The sequence below is a fragment of the Rhinatrema bivittatum genome, chromosome 14 (assembly GCF_901001135.1).
Source record: "Rhinatrema bivittatum chromosome 14, aRhiBiv1.1, whole genome shotgun sequence".
Taxonomy (NCBI): Eukaryota; Metazoa; Chordata; class Amphibia; order Gymnophiona; family Rhinatrematidae; genus Rhinatrema; species Rhinatrema bivittatum.
Window position 1 is genome coordinate 43,431,268 of NC_042628.1, and position 24,172 is coordinate 43,455,439.

At 41.7% G+C, this 24,172-nt stretch overlaps 1 protein-coding gene across 1 annotated transcript in view; it reads right to left on the reverse strand.

Moving 5' to 3' along the window:
- Positions 1-1,067: 1,067 nt before the first annotated feature.
- NLRC3 (NLR family CARD domain containing 3) overlaps positions 1,068-24,172 on the reverse strand; it is a 103,348-nt gene continuing 80,243 nt past the window's right edge. The window contains exons 13-19 of the mRNA XM_029576790.1: positions 16,519-16,602; positions 15,114-15,197; positions 14,472-14,555; positions 13,953-14,036; positions 9,755-9,838; positions 7,306-7,389; positions 1,068-6,451 (exon numbers count right to left, since the gene is read on the reverse strand). Coding sequence (XP_029432650.1) covers positions 6,361-6,451; positions 7,306-7,389; positions 9,755-9,838; positions 13,953-14,036; positions 14,472-14,555; positions 15,114-15,197; positions 16,519-16,602 — 595 coding nt within the window. The 3' untranslated portion in view covers positions 1,068-6,360. The remainder of the gene's footprint in view (positions 6,452-7,305; positions 7,390-9,754; positions 9,839-13,952; positions 14,037-14,471; positions 14,556-15,113; positions 15,198-16,518; positions 16,603-24,172) is intronic.

Consider the following 24,172-nt stretch of genomic DNA (forward strand, 5'->3'; position numbering starts at 1 on the left):
TTCCCAGGATCTAGATCCACTGTTTTTGTCAGAATCCCTGCTTTTACTGTCTTCCATGATGAGAAGTTGCTTCAGTTTGCACTTGCATCACTCCCCTGCTTCAGGCATCCCTACTATGCATGGGGATTTGTCTCAGTCTTTTTCGAGGCTTTCTTTGTAGAACTCAACTCTTCTCCAGCCTGGTGGGTCAGCTGCCTTGCAGGCAAAGGATAGAGGTAGTGCTCCAGCACTGGGCAATTTTCTGCTTTATCCTGCTCGGATAGCCTGTAGGTTGGTATTCACCCATGTGTGAGGACTACCGTCATGCAAGTCCTAGGAGAAAGCAGAGTTGCTTACCTGTAACAGGTGTTCTAGGACAGCAGGATGCTAGTCATCACGAAACCATCCCACCTTTCCTGGGAGTTGGTTTCTCCATGTATTAGCTATATCATGGACTGAGGGACTCTGCCTAGGGGGCAGGATGATGACTACAGCTGCACATGCTCAGTAGGACATGCTGAAAGCTCTGGAATCTTTGAGATCGAAGTTCTGTGCCATCCAATGATGTCACCCCTGTGTGAAGACTATCATCCTGCTGTCCTAGGAGAACACCTGTTACAGGTAAGCAACTCTGCTTTACCTCAGGAGGAACTGATCACCCGAAACATACAAATCACACAGTTTGATGAAAATTAAAGTGGGAAATTTGAATTCCAGCAAGATTCCCAAAATATTATATGTAGGCTCTGAGACTTAATTATATACCTCTGACAGCGGTAATAAAGGAGAATTTTCAGGGCAGCAGAGATTGATAGCATAAAAACTAAGAGCCTGAGATGGATTGAAAACCTTGGTCACCATGACAGGTCAGTAAGGACTTTTGGTAGTGCTGCTAAAGAGGCTCTTACAAGTCCAGGGCCAAGAGCTGAGGCAGATCCCTATACTTGTTGGGTAGCCAAAGATTAACATTGAGAATAACTCTTGATGGAACTACATCCTGACTTCCTGCCAACATAAGAAAAATTCTGCAATACTTGTGGTAGCAAGCAATTTAGTACAAGTTGCACATGATGGTGTCCTAAGGAAAAGAAAAAAAGAGGTAGACTCTTAAGGAAAGACTAAAATAACCCAAGAGCCCTGGAGTTCTGGTCTTCCACAGTGGGCTATTTGCCATTATTCAGAAAAGTGCTGATCGTAAATTAAAAACCATCAAAATGTCTTTGGAATAGATAATTTACTAGGTTGGACTTTATTTGCTTAAGTGTCAAAGTCTCTGTTAGTCCTCAACTATAAATAAGGATGCAAGCTAATCTCTTAACTACAATAGCAAACAGTACCCTGAACACTGCAGCTTCCGGATCACCTCTCAGGGGCAGTGTCTTGTTGGCACCAAGTGTCCACCCAAACACAAAGGACACTACTAAAAAAATTAAGTAGTTACTTTTTTGTAAATTTATTGAAAATGTTAATTTAGAAAACAAAAACATTGTTTTATATTGTACATTCAATGCTGGCACCTTTATTACAAGTTTAAATTACAATTGTTTGTGAACTTATTTTATTGTACAAGATACACGCAGTGCTCCTAGATCTTTTCAGATTTAACACTTAGGTTTTCTGGCTTGTTAAGCCCTGTTCCAAAAAGCAAGTCTATTCCTTAAAGATTGGCAACTCTGAGTTCTTCTCTCTTGCAATCCATTATCAACCCAATAGAAAAGATATTTCCTATATTATTACTGCATAAAGTCCTTAGGGAATTAAATTATTATATAGAGTATCCCCCCCCCTCCCCAAAAAAAAATAAATCAAATGAAAAGTCTGTTCAAAACGTATCTTTTCTTCTGTCTTTCTCATAACCCAACTCATTTTCTGATTCATTTAAGGCCTATTGCCTTTTCTGTTGTTGATAAAAAAAAAATGGTGACAACTGCATTCTATTTTGTTACCCTTCTTGTGATACCACCGTACTGTGAATGTTCCATGGATAAAGAATGCAAAGACTGAAGAACTATTTTGATGCAGATTTCTTAAAGGAGCACTGTGATGCATGGCATGAATCTTGGGAAAGAATGCTGTTCAGCTGAGGCACACCCCATGCCAGTCTTGTCCAAGAACACCTTCTGAAGTCATGTTCACTATTACGGTATGATTCATGAAAAAGTTGTATGGTCTAGTGTTTCAACACACTGGCTCACAAACACTAGATTGTAATTTGGGAGAATACTTGGACCATGTGTTCAGAATTTCTCTCTGCCACAGACGGTGAATTTGGAGTGTGTCAGTATGGGGTCTCTATACTAATCCACAGTAAAACCAGCAGGATGCATATTTCAATATGAATATGGGTCTCCCTTTGAGAAACTAATTTTGAAAGAAAAGTGTACAAGGTTGTACGCTGTAATATAGATTTCCTTCCAGGGGTGCTTTCAGGTATTTTCAAATGCTGGGAAGAGAGAGGATTAAGTACAGTAGGCAAATTGAGGGAATGAGAGGGCTTCTAGAGCTTTTTCACCACAACTCGAAGCTACAGCCAAAAGATTAAAAGCTATATCCAACAGAGGCATTTTTAGAGCAAAAAGACATCAAAGAGGCAATGGGCAGCAATAAGATATTATTTGAAACTAAGTGCAGCAAAGCACCAGCATTGAAAAGGCCTAGTATCAAAGCTATATAAGATTTTAGTACCAGTAGTGGAGGGCAAATTTAGACATGGAAGATAATGTTACTTAGATCCCAGAAAAGGAATGAGATGTATTAAGGGAAAGTTACAAGATCCTCAATATCTGCATACCTAGGTGAGCATAACCTCAAGATATATTCTAGGTAGTAGCTAACACCCTCCAGATTACAAAACATTTTCCACAAGGGATTGAGAATTATTGGCAGGGTTGTGGGGAGAAAGGTACATATCTGGTGGGCGTATCCTATCACTACACGATTCTGGAAAATGACACAAACTCTTAGCCACAATATAAGTAGGATCTGGATAGTATAGGATCCTAAAATGTATCTTTTGAATGCCCCAATAAAGGATTATAGCTCCTAAAATAAAGACATTAATTTGTAGTTATTGCTGGCAGCAAGATGTGAGACTGGCTTCATGGGGGAAACTGTCCCCACCTGATATGAGCTTTCTGTAAAAGCATGTACAGTATTTGTTATGGCAAACTTGACTGCTCTGCATGATGATACACTTTCCTGTTTTTCATTGTATTTGGAAGCCATTGGAGATATGGTGTGATGTATGTGAGTGAGTTAGCAACCTATCCTAGAATTAGATGTTTCCTGCTGCATGCTTGGTTATGACAGTGAACCAGTAATAGGTTTGGTAGAAAAAGAAAGTAAGATCATCTTAGATGGAGGTTATTCTATGATTGTTGATGTTACTGATTTTATTGAGAATGATGTATGTTTAACTATGCTTCATTGAAAATAAACATAAACCTTAAAACAAGAAAAGAACCAGTAGGATAACATGCTGTTACCTTCTGGTTTCAGTGTAGCTCCAGGCACCAGCAAAGTCTTCACCAGCTGCAGGAAGGGAGCTAAATTTCCTCCTGCCAGCAAAGTGGCAAATTTAAAATGGTACTGCCTGACCAAGCTCATGTCATATTCTGAACTGACCATGGGGTTCAGAGTGCGACATAAGCTCAGTTGGCATCATTGAGAATTTGCCATCTTACCGGCAGGAGGGAAATTGGCCCACATTAGTAGGGCTGTGTTACAGATATCAACACTGAATACTAAAGCCAGTGTTCATACCTAAAGAGCTGATCACATTTTTTTTTATTTACTTTTAAACTAATTTGCAGGTTAGCACATAGACCCCTATTTATTTCCTCATATTTTGCTATGCGGTATAGATTCACAGAGTAGTGGAACATTCTCATCTCACAGTATAGAAAATCTGAGTGCATATCTTAGCAGTACCTTATTATTTATTAAATATTATACCTAGTTAGCAAGATCACCATGGGAACCTTCTTTCCCACTCATCTCGTCCTACAAAGGTTTTTCCTCTGTGGCATTATCGCATCAGGATGATGTCTTTAGGTAGCATTTTCCATAATCTGTCAGGGATTCTCAACCCAGCCCTCGGGACACACCTAGCCAGTCAGGTTTTCAGGATATCCACAATGAATATGCATGATCTAGATTTGCATACAAGGGAGGCAGTGCATATCTTCATACCCGGGAACTCTCCAGATTTCACCCAGAGACTCAAAGAATTTGCATCAATTGCTAGATGAACACTAAAAAGCTCCATGCTTCTGTTTGCAGCTCTAGCCACTCCTCCTTCAGGAAGCCTAGAGCACCATGCATGTGGGGAGAAAGTAGAAAGGGCCTGCAACACACACAGCTCAGCCTGCAGCTGTGATTCCAGGACTTGAGACTTTTAGAAGGAGGAGCACAAGTCTGAGAGCAAAGTGAATGCTGGATTATGGCTCCCATAGGCAGAGGACTGGAGGTGTGGAAGTTTCACCCCCAGAAATCAAAAAGCAGCAAGGGACGTCCAAGTTTTTGAGCACCTTCAGAATTTGGCACTCGAAGCACAAGCTTACGTAGCCTAAGCTTAAATCTGGCCCGGACACCAATGACATACAATTCTCATAATGGTGACAGTAGATGTTCCAGGAGCTTTTTTACTTTCATATATTTTACAGATTAAGGGCTGGTTCACCAAGCATGGTCTTTTATTGAATTTGCAAAAAACAAAACTGTTACTGGTGAGCAGGCACGACTCTGATAGGAGCTGTGCTCGTATTAACATTAATGGATTTGATCTGCCACTGGTTAAGAAACTTTGGAATAATATTGATTCTGGTCTCAATGAAATCTCACCTTAAGCATGGTGCACAAATGTCATTTTATAAATTGAAACTGCTCAAGCCAATAAAACATCCGTCCTGTGGTACTATTTAGAATTGTTTTGCAGTCTTTGGTCCTAGGGCACTTAGATTACTGTAACAGTTTGTGAGTGGAGCTCCTAAATAATAATCTTATATATTGTAATTGGTTCAACATGCAGCTGCCAGACTGCTTAATGGGGTTGCCTTTAATGAGCACATCATGCCTGTGCTGATAGATTTACATTGGTTGCCGATTCGTTGGAGAGCTCAATTTAAGCTATTAGTCTTAAGTCACAAGTTACTATATTCTGAACATTTTTGCTCAGTGGCTCGAAAGATGACTTAGTATATCCCAACTAGATCCTTATACGCTGCAGGAACACATCTACTTGCGTTATTACCCATGAAGGACTATAAATACCAAATGACTAACCGTTTCTTATTCTGCTCTGACACTTTGGAACATGCTGCTGGTTGAGATTCATAGAGAGAAAATTATAAAGATTTTTAGAAAAAGCATTTAAATATTTTAATGAGGCTTTTAAATCAGTAATACTATTATTTTGATTGTATGTTTATGTTGTTATGTCTTTGAAGATTTATGTATGATTTTGAATATAATAAGCATGTTTGTTATGTCTTTGAAGATTTTGTACAACTTTGAATGTTTTATTGTAATCCGCATGGACAGTTTTCTTTATTGGAAGAGGTGGATTATAAAATGTTTTAATAAAGAAAGAAAGGGAGGAAGGGGAAGATTGTTGGGGTATTCCCTGGAGGAGGGGAAAAGTGCTGGTGGTGGAGAGAGCAAGTGTGGATTGGCAGGAGGGATGGAAGAGAGAAAGTTGATACCATTATTCCTAATCTCCTCCCTCTTCCCCCTGCTAATCAACCACTCTGAGGGTGGCCACACCTCAGAAGTTCCCAGCTACGAAGATCTCATGTATATTCATTGTAAATATCCTGAAAATCAGTCCTGGCTCTTGCGGATCAGAGTTTGCTACACCCGTTTACGTGGGCCCTTCTTCAGGGTAGATGGCCTGTATGAATGCTTGTAAAAAGAAGAGATGAGGGGACAGGTTATTTACCATCTTCTAAATGAACGCACAGAGAGCTAAAGAACTAGAATTAGAACTCATACCTCAGGATTTTTTTCTCCATCATAGTTAAGTGCTCTACACACATGATCATAGCTCCTCCCCTTCATCCTACTCTCTCTCTTACTTTAAAAGTGCCTCACCATTGCTTCCAGTGTTAAAACCTAGATTTTTGCCAAAAGGGTGCAAACCACACTGCAAGCTACGAATCTTCTATTTCTCTCCCTCAGCTGCTATGTCATGGCCTATGATTAGGAAATGGGCCTGTCTGGCACCTTGCTCCACCATAAAGGAGGAACAGCTTTTCTTTCAGAGAATCCAGTTCCTCACTGTGCACTTATTGTTCTCCTGCTTTCTTCCTACTTCTCTTTCCCTTGGCCCCTGTACTCCTCTCCTCTTGACTCCATGGCATCAGTCTCAGACTGCAACTGTCTTCAGATTTCAACCACACAGTATGGAGATTTTGTTTTGATGGCATCAGAGATCACTTTGGCTCCTGATTGACCGATTCGATTTCCTTGCAGGCTGGAAAAAGAATAGAGAGTTGAAATGAAAATTAATAGAATACAGATGGACGCATGCAGCACATGGAATATCCTCCCCCCCCCCGGCTCGATTTCATGAAGTTATATTGAAAATCCCTCACACACAGTTAAAGTAAATATTGGTGAGGGCAGGGAGCTTCCAGTTTGAGCATAGTGAACAATTAAACCAAAGACCTTTGCTATAAGGGGTCAACGGTCTGCGAGATAATCACATTTGGATGGCAACACAATTGCAGTTTGTTTTTTTTAATTCATATTCATTCTTCAACCCAATCAAACTTCAAGCAGGAACACATCAGAGTTGCCATCTTCTCCTCAACTCATCTGGACTTTCTTTGCAGTTGCTATGTCACCTTCTCTTTGCTTGGCTTATTTCAGTCCACAAACTGAGCAGTAGGTACGTGACAAGCCATTTACCCTAATGAACAGCCTATGTTGATAATGCGATTAATTAATAGTATTGTCAAATAATTAAAAAAAAAAAAGTTATATTTGCCCTTTCTGATAAGGATTTCCCAGTATCAAGTTCCAATAAATTCTTAATCCAGACCTGCTCAGGGTTTAGTGTTTACCACATCTCTATTCCATAGCTGTTTTTCAGCAAAATCTAGTGCCCTTGATATGTATCTGCCTCTTAAGGCAGTTTTTCTTGCTGCTCCATGAAACAGCTGCCTTAACAATGGAAAACAGTGACAACTTTTCCCAAATAAATTCATAAAAACCGTGCTCCATTATTATGTTATATTGACAGCATGGGCTTGCAAAGAAAAGATCATAGCTCATGTGCTTTCTCCATCAATATTTCTGGCTCTCGTATGCCAGTTATGTGCTTACTTGATATATGTGAGGCTGTGGTTGCCTGTCAGTACAGTGGCAATGCAGATAGCTCCATCCATGCCCAATGAATTCTCCTGAAGACTGCAGAGGTGTGGCAATAAACAGAATTAAGAAGAAATAACAGGAAAGAAATAGCTGCTTGGTATTAATTTTAGGCCTCAAAATGGCCCCATCTCTGAGTACATTTCTATTGAAATATGCAGACATGCAAGAACCTTAATAAAGTAGTGAGGAAAATGTACTATGGGCCCATGCACTAAAATTCATAGCAAACGTTTTTTTTACTTGGGTGTGCAAAAAATGTCACATGCATGCTAAAATGCCATTTAACGGACAATGCACTAAATTTTGTGCATCCCTACAAAAACATTTGTCCCCAAAGCCTAAATTTTCAAAGCCCAGTGCGTGCAAAAACTGGGGGATACACTAATGGCCATGCGTGCGCCAAGCACATTTTAAAAACAGCCGAGCCACTCGCATATCTCCCGATACGCACAGAAGTGCCGGGCTCCTTGAAAGGGATGGGGTGGGGTCTGGGCGGAGTGGGGGCCGACAGGGACAGTAGCCATTAGGCCCTGTCCTGGGAAAGTGCGCTCCAGCAGCCGGCCGGCGCATGGAATTACTCCTGCTCGGAGGAGTGGGTACGTTCTAAAACAAAAAAATTACAATAGTGGAGGTTTAGGAGTCGGGAAGGAGAAGGGAAAAGGGAGGAAGGCTAGGTAGGGGGATAGGAAAGTTCCCTCCTTAATTGGAGCAGACTGGGAGGGAACTGGTATAGGTCCGATGGCATCGCCACGCATTATTTTTTTTAAATCACCCCCTTGCACGCGCGAGGCGCCACTCACCCGAGCGCACCAGTATTAAAATCAGGCGTGCATGTTATGAAATCGGTGCGTCCATATGCACACATGTTATAAAATTGTCGCATCCATGTGCGGTTGCCGAGAACTGCGCACATGTGGATGGCACGCACGCATGTTTTAGAATCTACCCCAAAGTACATACACACATGCATTTAGCGTGCAAGCACTGGATCATGAAATCCCCTGTGCTAACTGACTCAGAGTGAGAGGGTTGCTTAGTTTGGGGGATTTCATTTCCCATTAAGGTCACCCCACTCCTCTTTCTGACCCAGACTCTAGACCCACCACCCCTACTCTCTCCTTACACGACCTGATCCCCGATACATGCTCCTCCAGGATGAATCCTTACCTTTCCCGGAAGGTTCAAATCTTCACTGGTATAGGAGACTTTTAAGCCCATCTGCCAGCGCTGCCGCATACTGACAGCTGACATCACCGAGCTGCACTTCACCACTGTCGCCTGATGGTGGTGAAGTGCAGGTAGGTTGGGATGTTCAGCACAGTGCAACAGTGCCAGCAGAAAGGCTCTCAGATTCTCCCTGCCAGCGATGAGCGGGACAATTTGGAATGATAAGGATTCATTCAAGGGAACGGAGAGCTTCAGTGCATGGGTTGGACCAGTTAGTGCAAGGGATTCAATGATTTACTGTGTAGGCTCAAAAGTTAGTAAATGATCTGAGGCAGGTGTTAATTTTTGGACTTTAGCAGGCCCACAGTAAAGGACAGCAAGAAGAAAACATGCCAGACTTTACTGTGTGCCCACTAAATTCTAATCTGTATACAGTATTCCCTCATTTGCATGTGGGTACGTGCTAATTTTAATGTGCCAGTTAACATCCTCTGATCCTGTTTTAGTATGCATGCTAGGACCTTAGTGGAGAGCCCACTATCCCAGGTGCATGCTAAATGTTGTAAGCATATATGCGAATCTTTATTGTATAGATCCCTTTATCTCCTCTGTGAATCAGTATACACTGAAGTGATGGATCACAAGAAGAACCCAGAGCCAGTGCTCAGACTGAAACGGGAGTGAGTCTCTTGAGGTCTGTCAGCCATTCAGATACTAGACTTAGTCTAGTTGGAGCTAAAGGTGGCTATAACAGTTTTTCTTTTCCCTTCTCTATCTAAACAACTACATGTATTGCTAAAATTGACATGATGATTATATTAGTTGTATTTACTTTGACATATGTACCGATAAAGCAGTGGGCATAATCCGTAGATATCATTCGACCCATTAATCCAGCTAATTACATCACAGCTTTGGCCAGTGCTGAAGTAATATCAGTCCCAAAAGAATAACTGAATAGCTGGATATTAGGAAGCTGTGGAGGAGCACAGCTGCATGCCTGAGACGCTCCATGCTGTACTCTCAGCAGACTGAGTGCACTATTCCAGTCAGGCAGCTTGTGACTCTCATCCCGCTGTAAGCTGCCATGGGTACTCAGAAAATGAGTAGTAGTAATAATCATGTTTGTTTATTTGGCTGGAATATGACTAGTCTAACGGGAAGAGTGGACTGAAACGGATTTCAGTGGCATGGGGCCGCTGTACCATTCAGAAATCATAACACAGTTACTTACTTCAGAATCCGGAGGCTGGTGTTTGTCTTCAGGGCATTGGCCATGGCCTTAGCTCCAGCCACACCAATGGAGTTTCCTCTCAGACTGTGAGAAAACCAGAAGGTAAGGTTCAATAAAAAAAAAAGCTCAGGAAGAGAGAGATTTATGTGACAAACCAACAAGCAACCTGACTACAGCCAACCATTTATTTTATTTATTTAGAAGCTTTTCTATACCGATATTAGTGGGTACATAATATCGGTTTACATCAAACTGAAGGTATAAATTACATATAACAGGGATGGGATGGAGAAGGGATGGTGACGGGGGGGGGGGGAGATTAAAAGGCCATAATAGGCACCAAAAGGACCTTTACTTAAGCCAATGAAGGGCAGGGCCATGGGGTTTAGGATTCACTTTGGATTCCAAACTTCTAGAGAAAAGAAAAGGACGGACGGATATAAACTGCTCTACTACACCTCACTGGCAGCAAGTCCTCATCTCTTGAGTTAAAAGGTGGCAGTAGCTCTGGTCAAAGCAGAAAAGGCTCCAAGAAAATAGGGGGAATGGAGGATAGTGAGAGAAAATCTTATTTATTTATTTTATTTAAGGCTTTTCTATACCGGCAATCGTCGGAGACATCATGCCGGTTTACATCGAACAAAGGGAACAACATAGAGAAATCGGTTACAATAAACAGGGAGCAGCAACTGGGACATGCAAACATAATGTGCATAATATTTATTTTTATTTTAAAAGTTTTGTATACCGTCATTCGAAGGGGACATCACAACGGTTTACATAACAAAAACATCATAAAACAACAGTAATATTTACCGGTGGGAAACAAAATACAAAAACATTTTCTATAACAATACTCTTAATAAAAGGATGGGAAAATAAAATCATAGGGAACAGGTTGACTTTTTTTTTTTTATTCTAACTGTCTTTCTCTTAGTCTTTTCCAAGATAGTCTGCATATGCCTTTTCAAAAAGCCAGGTCTTCAAAGCTTTTTTAAATGATTTAAACTCTGTTTTGAGTCATAACTCAACAGGCATTGTGTTCCAAATACTGGGACCTGCGATGGAGATGGACCTGTCGCGTACTAATATGAGATGGGCTGTATTTACTGATGGAATTTGCAATAATAGAAAGGAAAAGAGGGATAAGGAAGTTATTATAGAACTAAAGCAAGGAAATAAAGCGGGAGAAGCATAACATAACAGTGTATAACTAATTACAAGTCATATCAATATTTTAAATTCGTTAAAAAATATCAATATTTTAAGTTGCGTTAGGCAGCAGCAAGTGACAAGGTAAAGCGGGCGTTCAGAATACATGGAGAAAAGCTGATAGAGGGGAGGGGGAGGGGGGAAGTTGGAAGCTAGTTAAATGCCAGTTGGAAGAGCCAGTTCTTTAATCGTTTTTTGAACATATGTGAGTTTGGTTCCAAACGTAAATTAGGAGGCATTGAGTTCCAAATTGTGGGTCCTGCAATAGACAATGCCCGATCTTTTGTGGAGCCGAGGTGTGTGAGTTTGAGTGTAGGTGTATGTAAAGTCCCTTTGTAGGTGGATCTAGTGGGTCTGTTGGAAGAGTGAAAAAAGAGAGAGTCATTCATCCATTTGAGGTCCTGGTTGTACAGGGTTTTGTGAATGATATTAAGACTTTTGTAGAGGATTCTGAACGAGATGGGGAGCCAGTGGAGGCCTTTTAGGATGGGAGTGATGTGGTCCATTATGCGTATATTGGTGAGGATTGTGGCTGCAGTATTCTGTAGCATTTGGAGTGGTTTGATGGACGAGTTGGGGAGGCCTAGCAGAAGGGAGTTACAATAGTCGGTTTTTGAGAAGATGAGGGTCTGGAGACCAGTGCAGAAGTCATTGAAGTAGAGGAGGGGTCTGAGTTTCTTAAGTACATGAAGTTTGTAGAAACATTCTTTGGTAGTGGTGTTTATAAATTTTTTAAAGATAGGCTGATTATCTATGATGACTCCCAGGTTTCGTGAATTTTGGGAGAAATGGGGTGCATTGGGGTTAGAAGTTATGTTTGCGAGGGAATTGATAGTTAAATTGTGTGATATGTGGAGGAGCTCGGTTTTTGCAGGGTTGAGGGCAAGATTAAGAGTCGTGAGGAGGGTGTTAATTGACGTGAGGCAATTGTCCCACACTTTTAATGCTTTAGGGAGGGCGTCAGTTATAGGGAAAAGAATTTGGACATCGTCTGCATAAATGAAATGAGTGAGGCCTAAGTCAGTCAGGAGTTGGCAGAAGGGTAACATTATAGATATTGAACAAGGTAGAGGATAGGGATGAGCCCTGGGGACTCCTGTGGCTGAGTTGAGGAGGTCTGATACAGAATTTCCAGTTTAACCTTGAATTGTCTATTTTCAAGGTATGAATTGAACCAGCTCAGGGCAGTTCCAGAAATGCCAATATTCTTTAGTTGGTGTAGCATAATTTCATGGTTAATAGTGTCAAATGCAGCTGAGATGTCGAGCATGGCTAGGATGTAAGATTGTCCTTTGTCCATGCCTTTGAGTAGGGTGTCTGAGAGGGTGATTAGGAGTGTTTCCGTGTTATAATATTTTTGGAAACCAAATTGGGATGGGAATAGTATTTTATGTTGCTCTAGGTAATCGGAGAGATGGATGTTGACGACCTTTTCCATGATCTTGGCTAGGAAAGGCAAGTTGGATATTGGGCAATAATTAGCAAGTTCAACAGGGTCGAGGTTAGCTTTTTTGAGAATGGGTTTAACGATTGCTTGTTTTAGTGTGGTGGGGACTTTGCCAGCAGTGAGGGAGCAGTTGATGATGTCGGCAAGGGGTTTTGCTATTATGTCCGGGATGGTTAATAAGAGTTTGGAGGGGATGAAGTCAGCTGCATCAGACTATTAGCTTGCATCAAACTATTCGCCTGCACATCTTTACTCAGTCCTTTGCAAAATAAATAAACAGCAGCAGGGAGAAGAGAAACCAAAAGGGCCAGCATGGAAGAGTGTCAAACCTGCTGAAATTAGCTTGTTTAATTGCTAAATCCATCAGAAGATTCTCCTCCTGTGAGCCCTATGGGCGATAATTCACTCCGGCGAGCGGAGGGTGAGTAGCGTGATGATGCCGCAGAGATCACTCCTGGGAGCGATTATATTCAATGCCTTCATAAGAGCCACTGCAGAGGAGCTGGAATGGAAGATATGGCTTTCTACAGATAGTACTAAGACCTGCAATAGGCTAGCACTCCTACGGCAATGAAAAAATTAAGAAAGTTTTAGGAGTGGTCAAGAGTGGCAGCTAAGATTTAATGAGAAAAGTACAGACATACATTTGGGACCCAGAAAACTAAGAATCAGTACCCGATGGAGGGTAAATTACTGGATATTACGCATGCAGCTCTGGATGTTAGCAGACATATCTGGGGTGATAGTGTCTGATGACCAAAACAGAAGTGGAAACTAATTCTAATATTTCTGTACAAAGCGAGACAGAAGTACAGATGTAGTTAGTGCAGTTAGTGTAGCTGTGTTTAAAAAAAGATTGGATAAGTTCTTGGAAGAGAAGTCCATTACCTGCTATTAATTAAGTTGACTTAGAAAATAGCCACTGCTATTACTAGCAAAAGTAGCATGGAATAGACTTAGTGTTTGGGTACTTGCCAGGTTCTTAAGGCCTGGATTGGCCACTGTTGGAAACAGGATGCTGGGCTTGATGGATCCTTGGTCTGACCCAGTATGGCATGTTCTTATGGTTTACTTTTTCAGGTTAGAGTAGATATAATTCCAAAGAGTTTATTAAAATGATGCAAAATATGCACTATAAACCTAATGATTTGAGACTTAAGGCTGAGAAGGCAAAGAGGGTTAACCTTCAAAGAACCTCAAGGCTGTAAATGTAGACAAGCATTTTTTCAGGAGAAGAGAAATCCTACTGACAAAAGGTTATAAATACAAGACTGGAAGGGTGGTAGACTCCTGAGTAACAAAGACTACATTTTTTCACAAAAGGGTACTAGACATAAAGAACATCCTTCTAGTGGAAGCAATAATAATATGAGAATTTCAACAGGAATAGGATAGGCACAGAGTCATAGCAGTAAATCTTTAGAAATCAAGCAGGCTCTATGGTATTGCAGTAGGCAGGGGAAAAGGCCAGTGTGAGCACACCTCTGACCATCGTCACCGGTATGCTGTTTCTCTCTTTCACATTCTGAGAACACTTACTCCAGGGTTGTGAGGCTCCTGTTGACCATTAAGGCCTCAGCCAAGGCTTTGGCACCACTCACTCCAATGGAGGCTCCCTGGAGGCTGTAAGACATTTGATTTAAAAACTTAGATCTACTTTTCGTCAATATTTAAAATATCCAGTTTCCATGCAAATACTATTGATAATAAAACATCCCAGAAAAGTTCTGAATTTCTTAAGTTGATCTGTCTAAATAATAAGTTTTAAAATCAGTCCCTGAAGTTTCATTGTTTCTTTAGAGATCCCACAATACTTTTCAACCGGAATTTTTTGCAGACTATATCTTTTGTTGGAACAAGATAGAATTATCCAGAGATGATGCTGTATCTGAGCTTTCAAGACTACAATTGATCTCTTCTTCAATACTTTTAAACAAGTGCAGGTTTCTGATAAATGTTCTCCTTTCCCCAATTGATTCGCAGCCTAGTGGTCCCCTCCCCCCATTACTATGTTTCTATTTTTTATCCTAGAGGTGGCTGCACGTCAATTAGACTTACTAGAGGGCTGTGAGAGATGTGTTCAGCTTCAGAGCTGCTGCAAGTACAATCATACCATCATCTCCGATTGCGTTCTCCTGCAAACTGAGATGGAAGCAGAAAATTTTGGTAAAGCACGTCGCCTGCAATCAATAACTCCCCGCCTCTTCCATCCATCAACCCATGATTGTAATCTCCTGTAAGCAGCAACTCCGGCACCCTCCGCAAACCTCCATCCACCAACCCATAATTGTAACATCTTCTGTAACCAGCAACTTCTGCACTAGAAACCTCCATCCAGCAACTCTAAACTGTCACACCTATAACCCGTAACTCCCTGAACCCTCCCGTAAACCTCCATCCACCAACCCATAATTGTAACATCTTCTGTAACCAGCAACTTCTGCACTAGAAACCTCCGTCCAGCAACTCTAAACTGTCACACCCATAACCCGTAACTCCCTGAACCCTCCCGTAAACCTCCATCCACTAACCCATAATTCCTGTAACCAGTAACTCCAGTACCCTCCACAAACCTCCATCCACCAACCCATAACTATTACATCTCTTGTTACCAGCGACTCCGGCATCCTCCACAAACCTTCCTCTAGCATGAAGAACTTTGAAGACAGTAGCGCAGCCTGGAGTGAACGGTCAACTTACTCAAGGCTTGTCAGGCTCCTGTTGAATTGTAGTGCTTGAGCCAAGGCCTTTGCAGCTTTTGACTGTATGAAGTTCCACTGGAGACTTCACAAAGAGAGAAAAAAATGGAAAAAGTCTGCCTGCATACTGCTCCAGTAAGTAACTTATTTTCTATTGGAATGGAATTCTCTTCTTGCGATACATGTAAAAAGGTACAGGATTGACAAGATTTAATTTAAATGGTTGTGTTGTAAGTGTCACAGTTACACGGTACATCACAATCATAACAGGATGGTCTCCCCAAGATAGAAAACTGTGATACTATTATAATGTTTCTTAGATTATGATGCTTTATGTATTTCTCTTTCATTTTATATTAACACCTAATTCACAAATATTGAATTTAATGGTATTTTTTTTATTTACACCTAAAACTGGAAACCCATTCCTGATAGATCTGGAAACGTTTACATAGAAAATATGAGTCATGCTGGAAAAGAGAGCACAGCTTGAAATGAAAGAATATTTAGAGGGAGGATCTGCCTTATGGCAAAAAAGTCAAGCCCCCCAGGGCAGAGCTGAGGGAGGGGACCGGGATGGCAGTAGATAAGCCGGATGCATTTCATGCTAAGGGGAGGTCACAGAAAATGCTGGATGATAGTGTTTAGTAGAGGATCTGGTCTTTTAATTTTTTTGGCAGGGGCATCTTTGGATGGAATTTACAACCTTCTGGTTATAAAGTGTGGATTCAGTCACTCAGCTAAAAAAAACAAGTCTTCTTGTTGATCTAATAGGAGGCATCTTTCTACTTTAGCCCGAGTGCTCGTTTCCATCTCCGTATTACTTCCCCTTTCCTTTTTCATTGAGAAAAGCTGTGCTATTTTATAAAATTACTGGCTATGATGATATATCACTGTTGCACAATTAAACATTATATAAGAGAGAGTATTAATACAGTGCTACAGTAATGCCATTCAGTAGCATGCTGTTACAACATGGCACGTCTAGGCTAATTTTGGTGTTACTGTATGCATCAAGTGATCATACTACAAGACAAGCACATTATAGCATGTGTAATATGAGTGGCACAAGGGCATGGCAGCATCCAGTTGAATATGTTCTGGTAGGGCCCAGGACCTGTGATTCTACCTCTCAGTTCACTATAGCAGATACAAATAAATAAGGAGAATGTACCTTAAAACTATAAAATGATGCATTGTGGCCTAGTGCAGATAAAAGAATATTTTGTATTAACTGAAAATATTTTCAGGTAATTTGAACAGCTGGTTTAATGTCTCTCTCCCTCTTTGTGGCTGTGTTCAGTCCCAGAGGTGGCTTAAGTATTTTGGCTTCTAGTACATACTCTCATTGAGGTGCCTGCCTAAGAAAGTAAAAGTGCTACAAGGTAGAGTGGCAAGAGACTCACTGAAGAGAAGCCAGTGTTTGATTCTCCCTCACGGCCATGGCAATTGCCTTGGTGCCTTCATCATACAACAGATTCGCTGTCAGGCTAGAGATGAAAGAAGAGACCAGGATAAACACCAAGGAATGTCTGCTCTTCTAAAGCATTACAAGAGCGTATGAAACACACTGAGGATAACTTTCAAAGCTGCTTGCACAAAGTTGCTCCAATATTTTAGAACCTGCACCCAAACAATATGCACGGTTTATAAAATACAAGTACACATGTACACAAAAATGCTTGCATATTTACAAACTGCATAATGTGTAAGTTTGGACTTAACTGGATAAGTAGCGGCACTTATCCAGCTAAGTTCCAATTTATCTGGCTAAGCAGCAGCAAAATGCTACTTATCCAGATTAGTCTAAAAAATTGCCACTTATCTGGCTATATCAAATAGCCAGATAAGTATCACTTTTAGACTTATCTGGCTATATGACTTAGCTGGAAAAGTAGAATTTAAGACTTATCTATAAGTAGCACTTTTTTAGACTTATCTGGCTATCTTACACAGTCGGATAAGTCCAAAAAGTGCTTCTTAGATGGACATGTAGTGCTTTTCAGACTTATCCAGCTAAGTAGCGTCTGCTGCTATTTAGCCAGATAAATGGCGGAACTTATCCAGACAAATTCAAATTTGTCCATTTAAGTAGAGGAAAAGATGCCTACTTAGCTGGATAAGTTGGAATTTAGCCAGATAAATGTGTGCAAATGATATCCCGCATATTTTAAAGGGATATGCAAGTAGATTTTACATGCGTTATTTAGACACACTTACCCCCCCCTTCCCCCTCCCCCCCCCCCCCCCCCCCCCCCATATTCAGTTTTAACAAACATAAATAGGATTTTATAACGTGTATGGCAATGAACTAACCAGTTTTACCAATTAGTCTACCAGTTCTCCCAATCCATCTGCGACTTGTGAAGACCCTCTTGGCTCTTCACCCAGACAGGTCACCCGTCATTTTTTCACTTTTTAGACGTTAACAATCACTTACTCCAGATACTAAGCAGGAATAAATATACACGAGTAAGGCGCCAAATTTACAAGCGTAAATTGCTTATAAAATAGCAGCTTACTCGCATAAATGTTGGCCTTTCCCTGGAATGACCCTAGGGTTTTGGGGCCAGTTTTACATGCAGAGCCAGATATATATGAACAGCACCGTACACCCCGGTGAAGATTTGACATCATTTGGAGTGAGGAAAGTCTCACAAAGATGAGAGTTGGACAATGTTCTCTCTCCCCAGCTTGAGAGTCCCCTGGTATAGAGTCCATCAAGACCAGTCTCCAAGATAAAATAAAGGCCCAAAAGTCAGGGCTAAATGGTCGATCTGCCGCTATAGAAGATATATGCAAGGCTGCCACATGGTCTTCCATCCATACCTTTACCACTCATTACTACCTGGAAAATGTTTCACATCAAGACAGCAGTGTGGGACACACAATTCTAAAGAACTTGTTTAATTGATTTCTTCAACTTTCCCTCTAACCTCTGGCATAATACAGATTACATTTTCTTCTGTAAAGTAAAAGTGTAATAATTATTTTCATTCAACTCTCAGTCTGTGTGACTGATACTTCTGCCTGTCCATGGAGAAAGCCAAGGTGCTCACCTTTAACAGCTGTTCTCAGACAAATCATCCACATTATCCCACCCCTTGGAGTTGAAGGTCAACTCTGATACTGGTCAATACTGAGGAGACTCACCCAAGGGCAGCTGCACGGAAAGGTCTGCACATGATCAGAAAGATGATCTTGGGTTTTCTGAGCTCTGAAAGAGCTAACCTTGTTGATACTATGAGATGACATCATCCACTTGTGTGGCGGATTTGTTTTGCTGTCTTTGGAGAACACCTGTTACTGGATATAAATCTTTGTTTTCTATGTACAGACAGCAGACCCAGCAACAGACCCAGGTGGATATCTCTGATTTACTCAATCCTTGAATGAGTCATCACAGCTCTCAAAGGCACAGCCTCAGAGGTTTGGACCATGGATTGAAATTTAAAAAGCAAAAAAAATTACCCCTTGCTCTGACCAATCAGAAATTGAAGACCAGAATGAAGTAATCATCCCACCTACTCTTTGTAACATATATTACACGGAGAAAATGTGTTCTTTCAAACACAGAGATACCTGTTTTCATTTGCTTCTGATGGATGGCTGGGTGGGCAAAGCACAGGAAAGGAGGAGGAATAGCAGAGAAGAGACCTCAGTGTCTCATTTAAAGATATTCCTCAAAAAACAGTTACAAAACCAATGTTTCAAGTTTTTTGAGCCATTAACTGTTCCCCCCAACAATGGGCAAAACCTAACTCTTTGCAAACAGAGTACAAATTTCCATTCTGCAGCAAGACCATGGGTTTGCTGCTAACTACCATGAGACAAAATCGTCGATTATGAATAATGTTCATTTATAGTATCAAACCCAAGGTCTTGCTGCAGAATGGAAATTTGTACTCAGTTTGCAAAGAGCTAGGTTTTGCCCATTGTTGGGGGAACAGTCGTAAGCATCTCCAGTCGTAAGCAAACAGAGATGAAATGTATATAATAATAATGCAACAATAATTAGAAACATGCAACCAAAAATATAATGTTATGGAGAGTAAATAATTTAAAGAAAAAATATTATTGGAACTCCATTGAAAAGGATCACCATGCCATATGGGAGACATGGGTTTGTTCCTAGAGTTAGTCACTTAATGGTGACGCCTAATGATCAGACTGGATCCATGTGCAATGCATAACTCTAACAGCTGCAACTGTAGTGTCACCCTGTCCACATTCCCCCCCCACTCCCCAATCACCTCTGATTGACCCATTGCCATACCTGTATACAAACTTTAATACAACAGAATAACCACAAAGACAGGTATTGGATTTAAAAAAAAAAGGGCTGCAGCTTTACTAACAGTACAAATATATATCCCTCTTCAAACTGGTACCCAAGCCTGTATGGCAGTTGCCCAGAGACCAGGCTACACCACCACCTCCGCTGCCCACCGCAATAACCAAACAAGACAACTACCACCTCTGTTGCCCACCACAATAAATAAGGCAACATCACACTGGGCCCTCTGCCTCATCCGCAAGCATGGAGGCCCCCAACATCATTGGGGGATGTCCCTCCCTGCACCACACAAGGCACAAGTCAACTGCTGACCTGGACCGTGTTGCCCACGTGCACCATGTCCGAAATGCCCCTACAGGCCCAGGTAACTTGCCACAGGCATGAGGTAGGGAGCACCCTTGCCTCATGACCCCCCCCCACCAACATATAGTTGCGGCCACCATCAATTCCCAACAGCCATCCCCCTAGAACCTCCTGCGGGCTTTGCTGAATATATCATAACTAAATGATCAAAAGATATACTCTGTCCAGCCTAAACCTTGAAACTGGACATCCGCCAATATTGTGCCTTTCCTGGTGACACCCCCCCCCCCCCCACACACACTTGAAGGTCCACCTATCAATCCGACGGTTGACCCTATTACGTCTCCTAGTCCATGGTCTGAATCATTAACTTTTTATGAGGAATGGTGGCGGGGGATGATCTCTGACCAAATAAGCCTGGTGTGGGGCATTAAGAACAAGATGATTGCAATGTCATTCCTCATACTTTCCAGGATCAGGGGCCCGGGCATGGTCCCCAGATCATTGCCTCCAAGGTATCTATTGATGCCTCTGGAGGGGCAAATCTTGTCATTCACCATCTCAGCAGGGTAACATGCTGGTCCCCATGCATGCCCCTACAACCCAGCCATCGCACTATGCTGTTGCTCGGCACAGTGCCCAGCTGGCATAAGCAGTCCAATCACTTAATGGGAGCGTCCAGTCTATTGCCAACCAGGGGCCAGTTGGCCCTGGTAACAGACAGCCCCCCAACTAATGGTATTCCTCACTGCATGCTGCTCCGCCCCGAACACGTGTCCCATGGCCCATATGACATGACATCTCTAAGACTGCTGAAACTGGCCCCTGCCCAATGGGGAGCCATCCCGGTGAAGCAGGAACCAGCCATCCCCTTTTGTGCGTGAGGTTGAGCATAGAGTCGTGAGGTCGAGCATGGCGTTGCGGCCACAACTGGACATGCCACCAGACTACTGACAGTTGTCAAACAGATGACCTGACAACGTGCCCCTTGATCAGTCCCGGACGTCTCGATCCTAGGCATAGTGCGCCGTCCAACACACCAACGTCCCCCCACCACAAGGCAACACACGTGACATCATCATCCTGCGACCACTCCTCCCATGCCACGTCACGTGTGTTGGGCCAGCGTGAGAGAAGAAAAGGGGAGCCGCACTGCAGCTTGGCTCGCTGCCAGAGCCCCCCACAGGGGGCACCGCACCCAGTTATGTGGTGGGCTCCCTGCATGGGGGCGCGGGCCCACACATTTCCAGTGAGCTGCAGTATGTGGCTCCTGACCAAAGACTTTAGCTGTGATGACTGCATGATTGGGGGCAGGGTAAAATTTAAAAGGAGGTATAATATCCCGTGACATTGTTTCCTCAGCAGAAGTGCGTTGTAATTGAGTTGTAGCATAAAGAAGCAGAAAACAACTGTTGAGCTCCCCAAAAATGTAGTAAAACCCACACACCAGGAAATAAAACCAGCCCTGAGTCCAGAAACGTGTTTCACATGCACTTTTCTCTTGGGGATGTGTCGTAGCAATGCAAACCATCCATTCCTTTGTTCTCTTTATATCATTGCAAACCAAAGATGGCATTGCCCAGATGACCCATGCCCTTACAGGCTAAAAAGAGCTACTCTGAGCAACACTGGATGCTAAGCTGGGAAGAAATAACTTTATATCCTCCTATCAGCTCAGTGAGGGTTTGTGGGAGCTTCCAGAGGCCAGGAGAGGGTTGGGAGGAAGGATCATGGGGTCAGCTGTCGACAGCCTCCCCACCTGCTTTTAGCTTTGGGGCGGCAGGAGGGAGGGCTCTGCCTGGCCAGATTTATTTATTTATTTATTTTTAGATTTTTATATACCGGTGTTCCTATATGAAATAAAGATCACATCAGTTTACATTGAAACAGAACATGAAAATTGCCAAAAGGTATTACATAGAACAAGGTTATTTAGACCTAGTATGGCAGTGCTTTGTCATGCAAATTAGAAAGTGAACACTGAAAATCAGTCACTTAACCCCGACCTAGCCTCACCCAGTTTTTCAGCACCTGAATTTAGGTGCTCCCAGAAAAAGATTTTCATTTAGGTACATATAGGCACCTATCTCTTTGGAATATGAGCCCCATTATTTATAAACATTTTAGGGGGAATTTTTTAAAGAGGGTTTGTACAGACGATGATGAGAATTGCTGAGCAAAAAGATTGAGATTAAGCAAAAAAATATGCTTGTTGTCATGAAGATGTATTCTAGCAATGTGTGCCTAATGAGCTATACCAGTGTACAAGGGTTACTTTGGATAGTATAACTGGTTCTTTTATCCAAGATCTCCTATAAAGCAAAAGCTACACTTCATCAAAAATGTCTATTTCTTAAGGAATGAATTCTTATCTGCTTGTCAAGAATGGATCAAAAATACATAGGATTCTGGACCAAGTCCAGCCCTTCATTTTATATAGGCCACTGAGTGGCTATTAGATGCTAAGGACCTTCAGTCAGCATCAATTGGCCAGACTCAAAATGATGGCTTTCCTCCTGGGCAAGAGATCATAACATGAGTCTCAATGTGTGTAGACTCCAGAGCAGTGATGGCGAACTCCAGTCTTCAAGTGCAACAAACAGACCAGGTTTGCAGGATATCTCATGCATATTCATTGTAGATATCCTGAAAACCAGGCCTGTTTGTAGCATTCAAGGACTGGAGTTTGCCATTACTGTTCAAGAGTAATATTAGAAAATATTTCTTCAAGGATAATCTTAGCTAGAATCTTAACCGGCAAAAGCAAAAGAGACCACATCACTGAAACCCTGGCAGAATTACACTGGCTACCCATTGAACAAAGAATTCAGTACAAAACACTGTGCACCATACATAAATTAATACATAATGAAAATCAGACTGGCTGAACACAGCCCTTCGTGTACATGTCCCAAATAGGAACCTGAGATCAGCCAACAAAGCACTCCTCACTATTCCATCAATCAAAACAGCCAGACTCACACAAGTAAGAGAAAGAGCTCTATCCTTGGCAGGACCCATACTTTGGAACACCATGCCCACAGAGTTGAGACTACAAAGCAACATCAAAGCCTTCAGAAAAAATCTAAAAACCTGGCTTTTTAAACTAGCTTACCAAAAAGAGAAAGGAGAATAGTACTCAAGGGAAAGCAGGTACAACAAACACATAACCAAAATCAATATGTGTGTAATTTTTAATCAGATTAAGTTTCATTTTTTAAAGCTCAGCAAAAAAGGGTAAAAGTACAATGATAAAGGTAATCTAGTAACCAAAACTGTTACAATGTGACTTGGAAATGAATCATTACACTTACCAATTAATATTATTTACAAACTATGTTACCGATCCTTAAATGGCACCTATGTAACTTAATATACGTTAGCTTCATTTTTATGTGCCTTAATGTAAACCGTTGCGATGGTTCCCACCAAACGACGGTATAGAAAAATGTTAAATAAATAAAATAAATAAATATGTGAAATAGCCTCCCAGTGACCATGGAGTAGACCAAAGAGTAACAGAAGTCAAGAAAATGTGGGATAAACTGAACAGGATCCTTAGGAAAGAGTGAAGGGAAAAGCAGATCAACCGTGGCCCATGGTAATGCAACAGTAGCTAAAATAGGCAGACTAGACAGTTCTTATGGTCCTTTTCTGCCATCATATTCTAGGTTCTGGTTTATGAAAGCTCTTACAGTCAGTGTCTGTTAATGGATTAAAGTGTGCAATTCCTGATGATGAGACATAATTAACTGACACTTTTATTTACAAAACAATGCACCAGAGAAGACCTAGACATGTTAAGTGTCTCTTGATGAGTACTTAAAAGATTAAGCTCTCAATTGGGAGATGAAAGTTAAAGGAAATAGTATAATAAAAGGGATTAGCATTTGCCCTGCTGTTGAAGGTAGGGATCAGGTGCTGAACCTGCAACTGAGGCTGAGCAAATAACAGACCTTGACTGTAAAATCTCCAAAGCAGCCTCTTAAAAGCTAAATATTTGCATAAAATAACCCTAAATTTAAGGAGTCAGCCCTCATCCAGATTGCCTATGAAAATGTTAAACATTGCAATTGATTTATGCTGGAGAGCTCCGTAGGCAGGATGGCAGAGAATACGGTCTACTGTTTCTTAATCAGCTAAGACTCTTTCAAACTCAATTGAAAACTGCAGCAATTTTTACACATACAAAGTTGTCATTTCAATTGGTCTAGGTAAAAAAAGAACTCAGGGGTCAATTGATGATTGCACCTTAACACCCAGATTCAACCAGAAAGTCTGTGGCAGAAGAACGTCCCAGTCAGTGGTGTTCAAGTGAGCAGAGACCACCGTTTCTGCTCTGCAGATTAAGGACGTTCTGAAATAACAGCACTACAATGATGATTCACAGCCAAGTGAGTTTAAGGCCTACACTGCATTCAGGGCCAGCTTTTGGGTGTGCGACCTGTGCAGCTGCACAG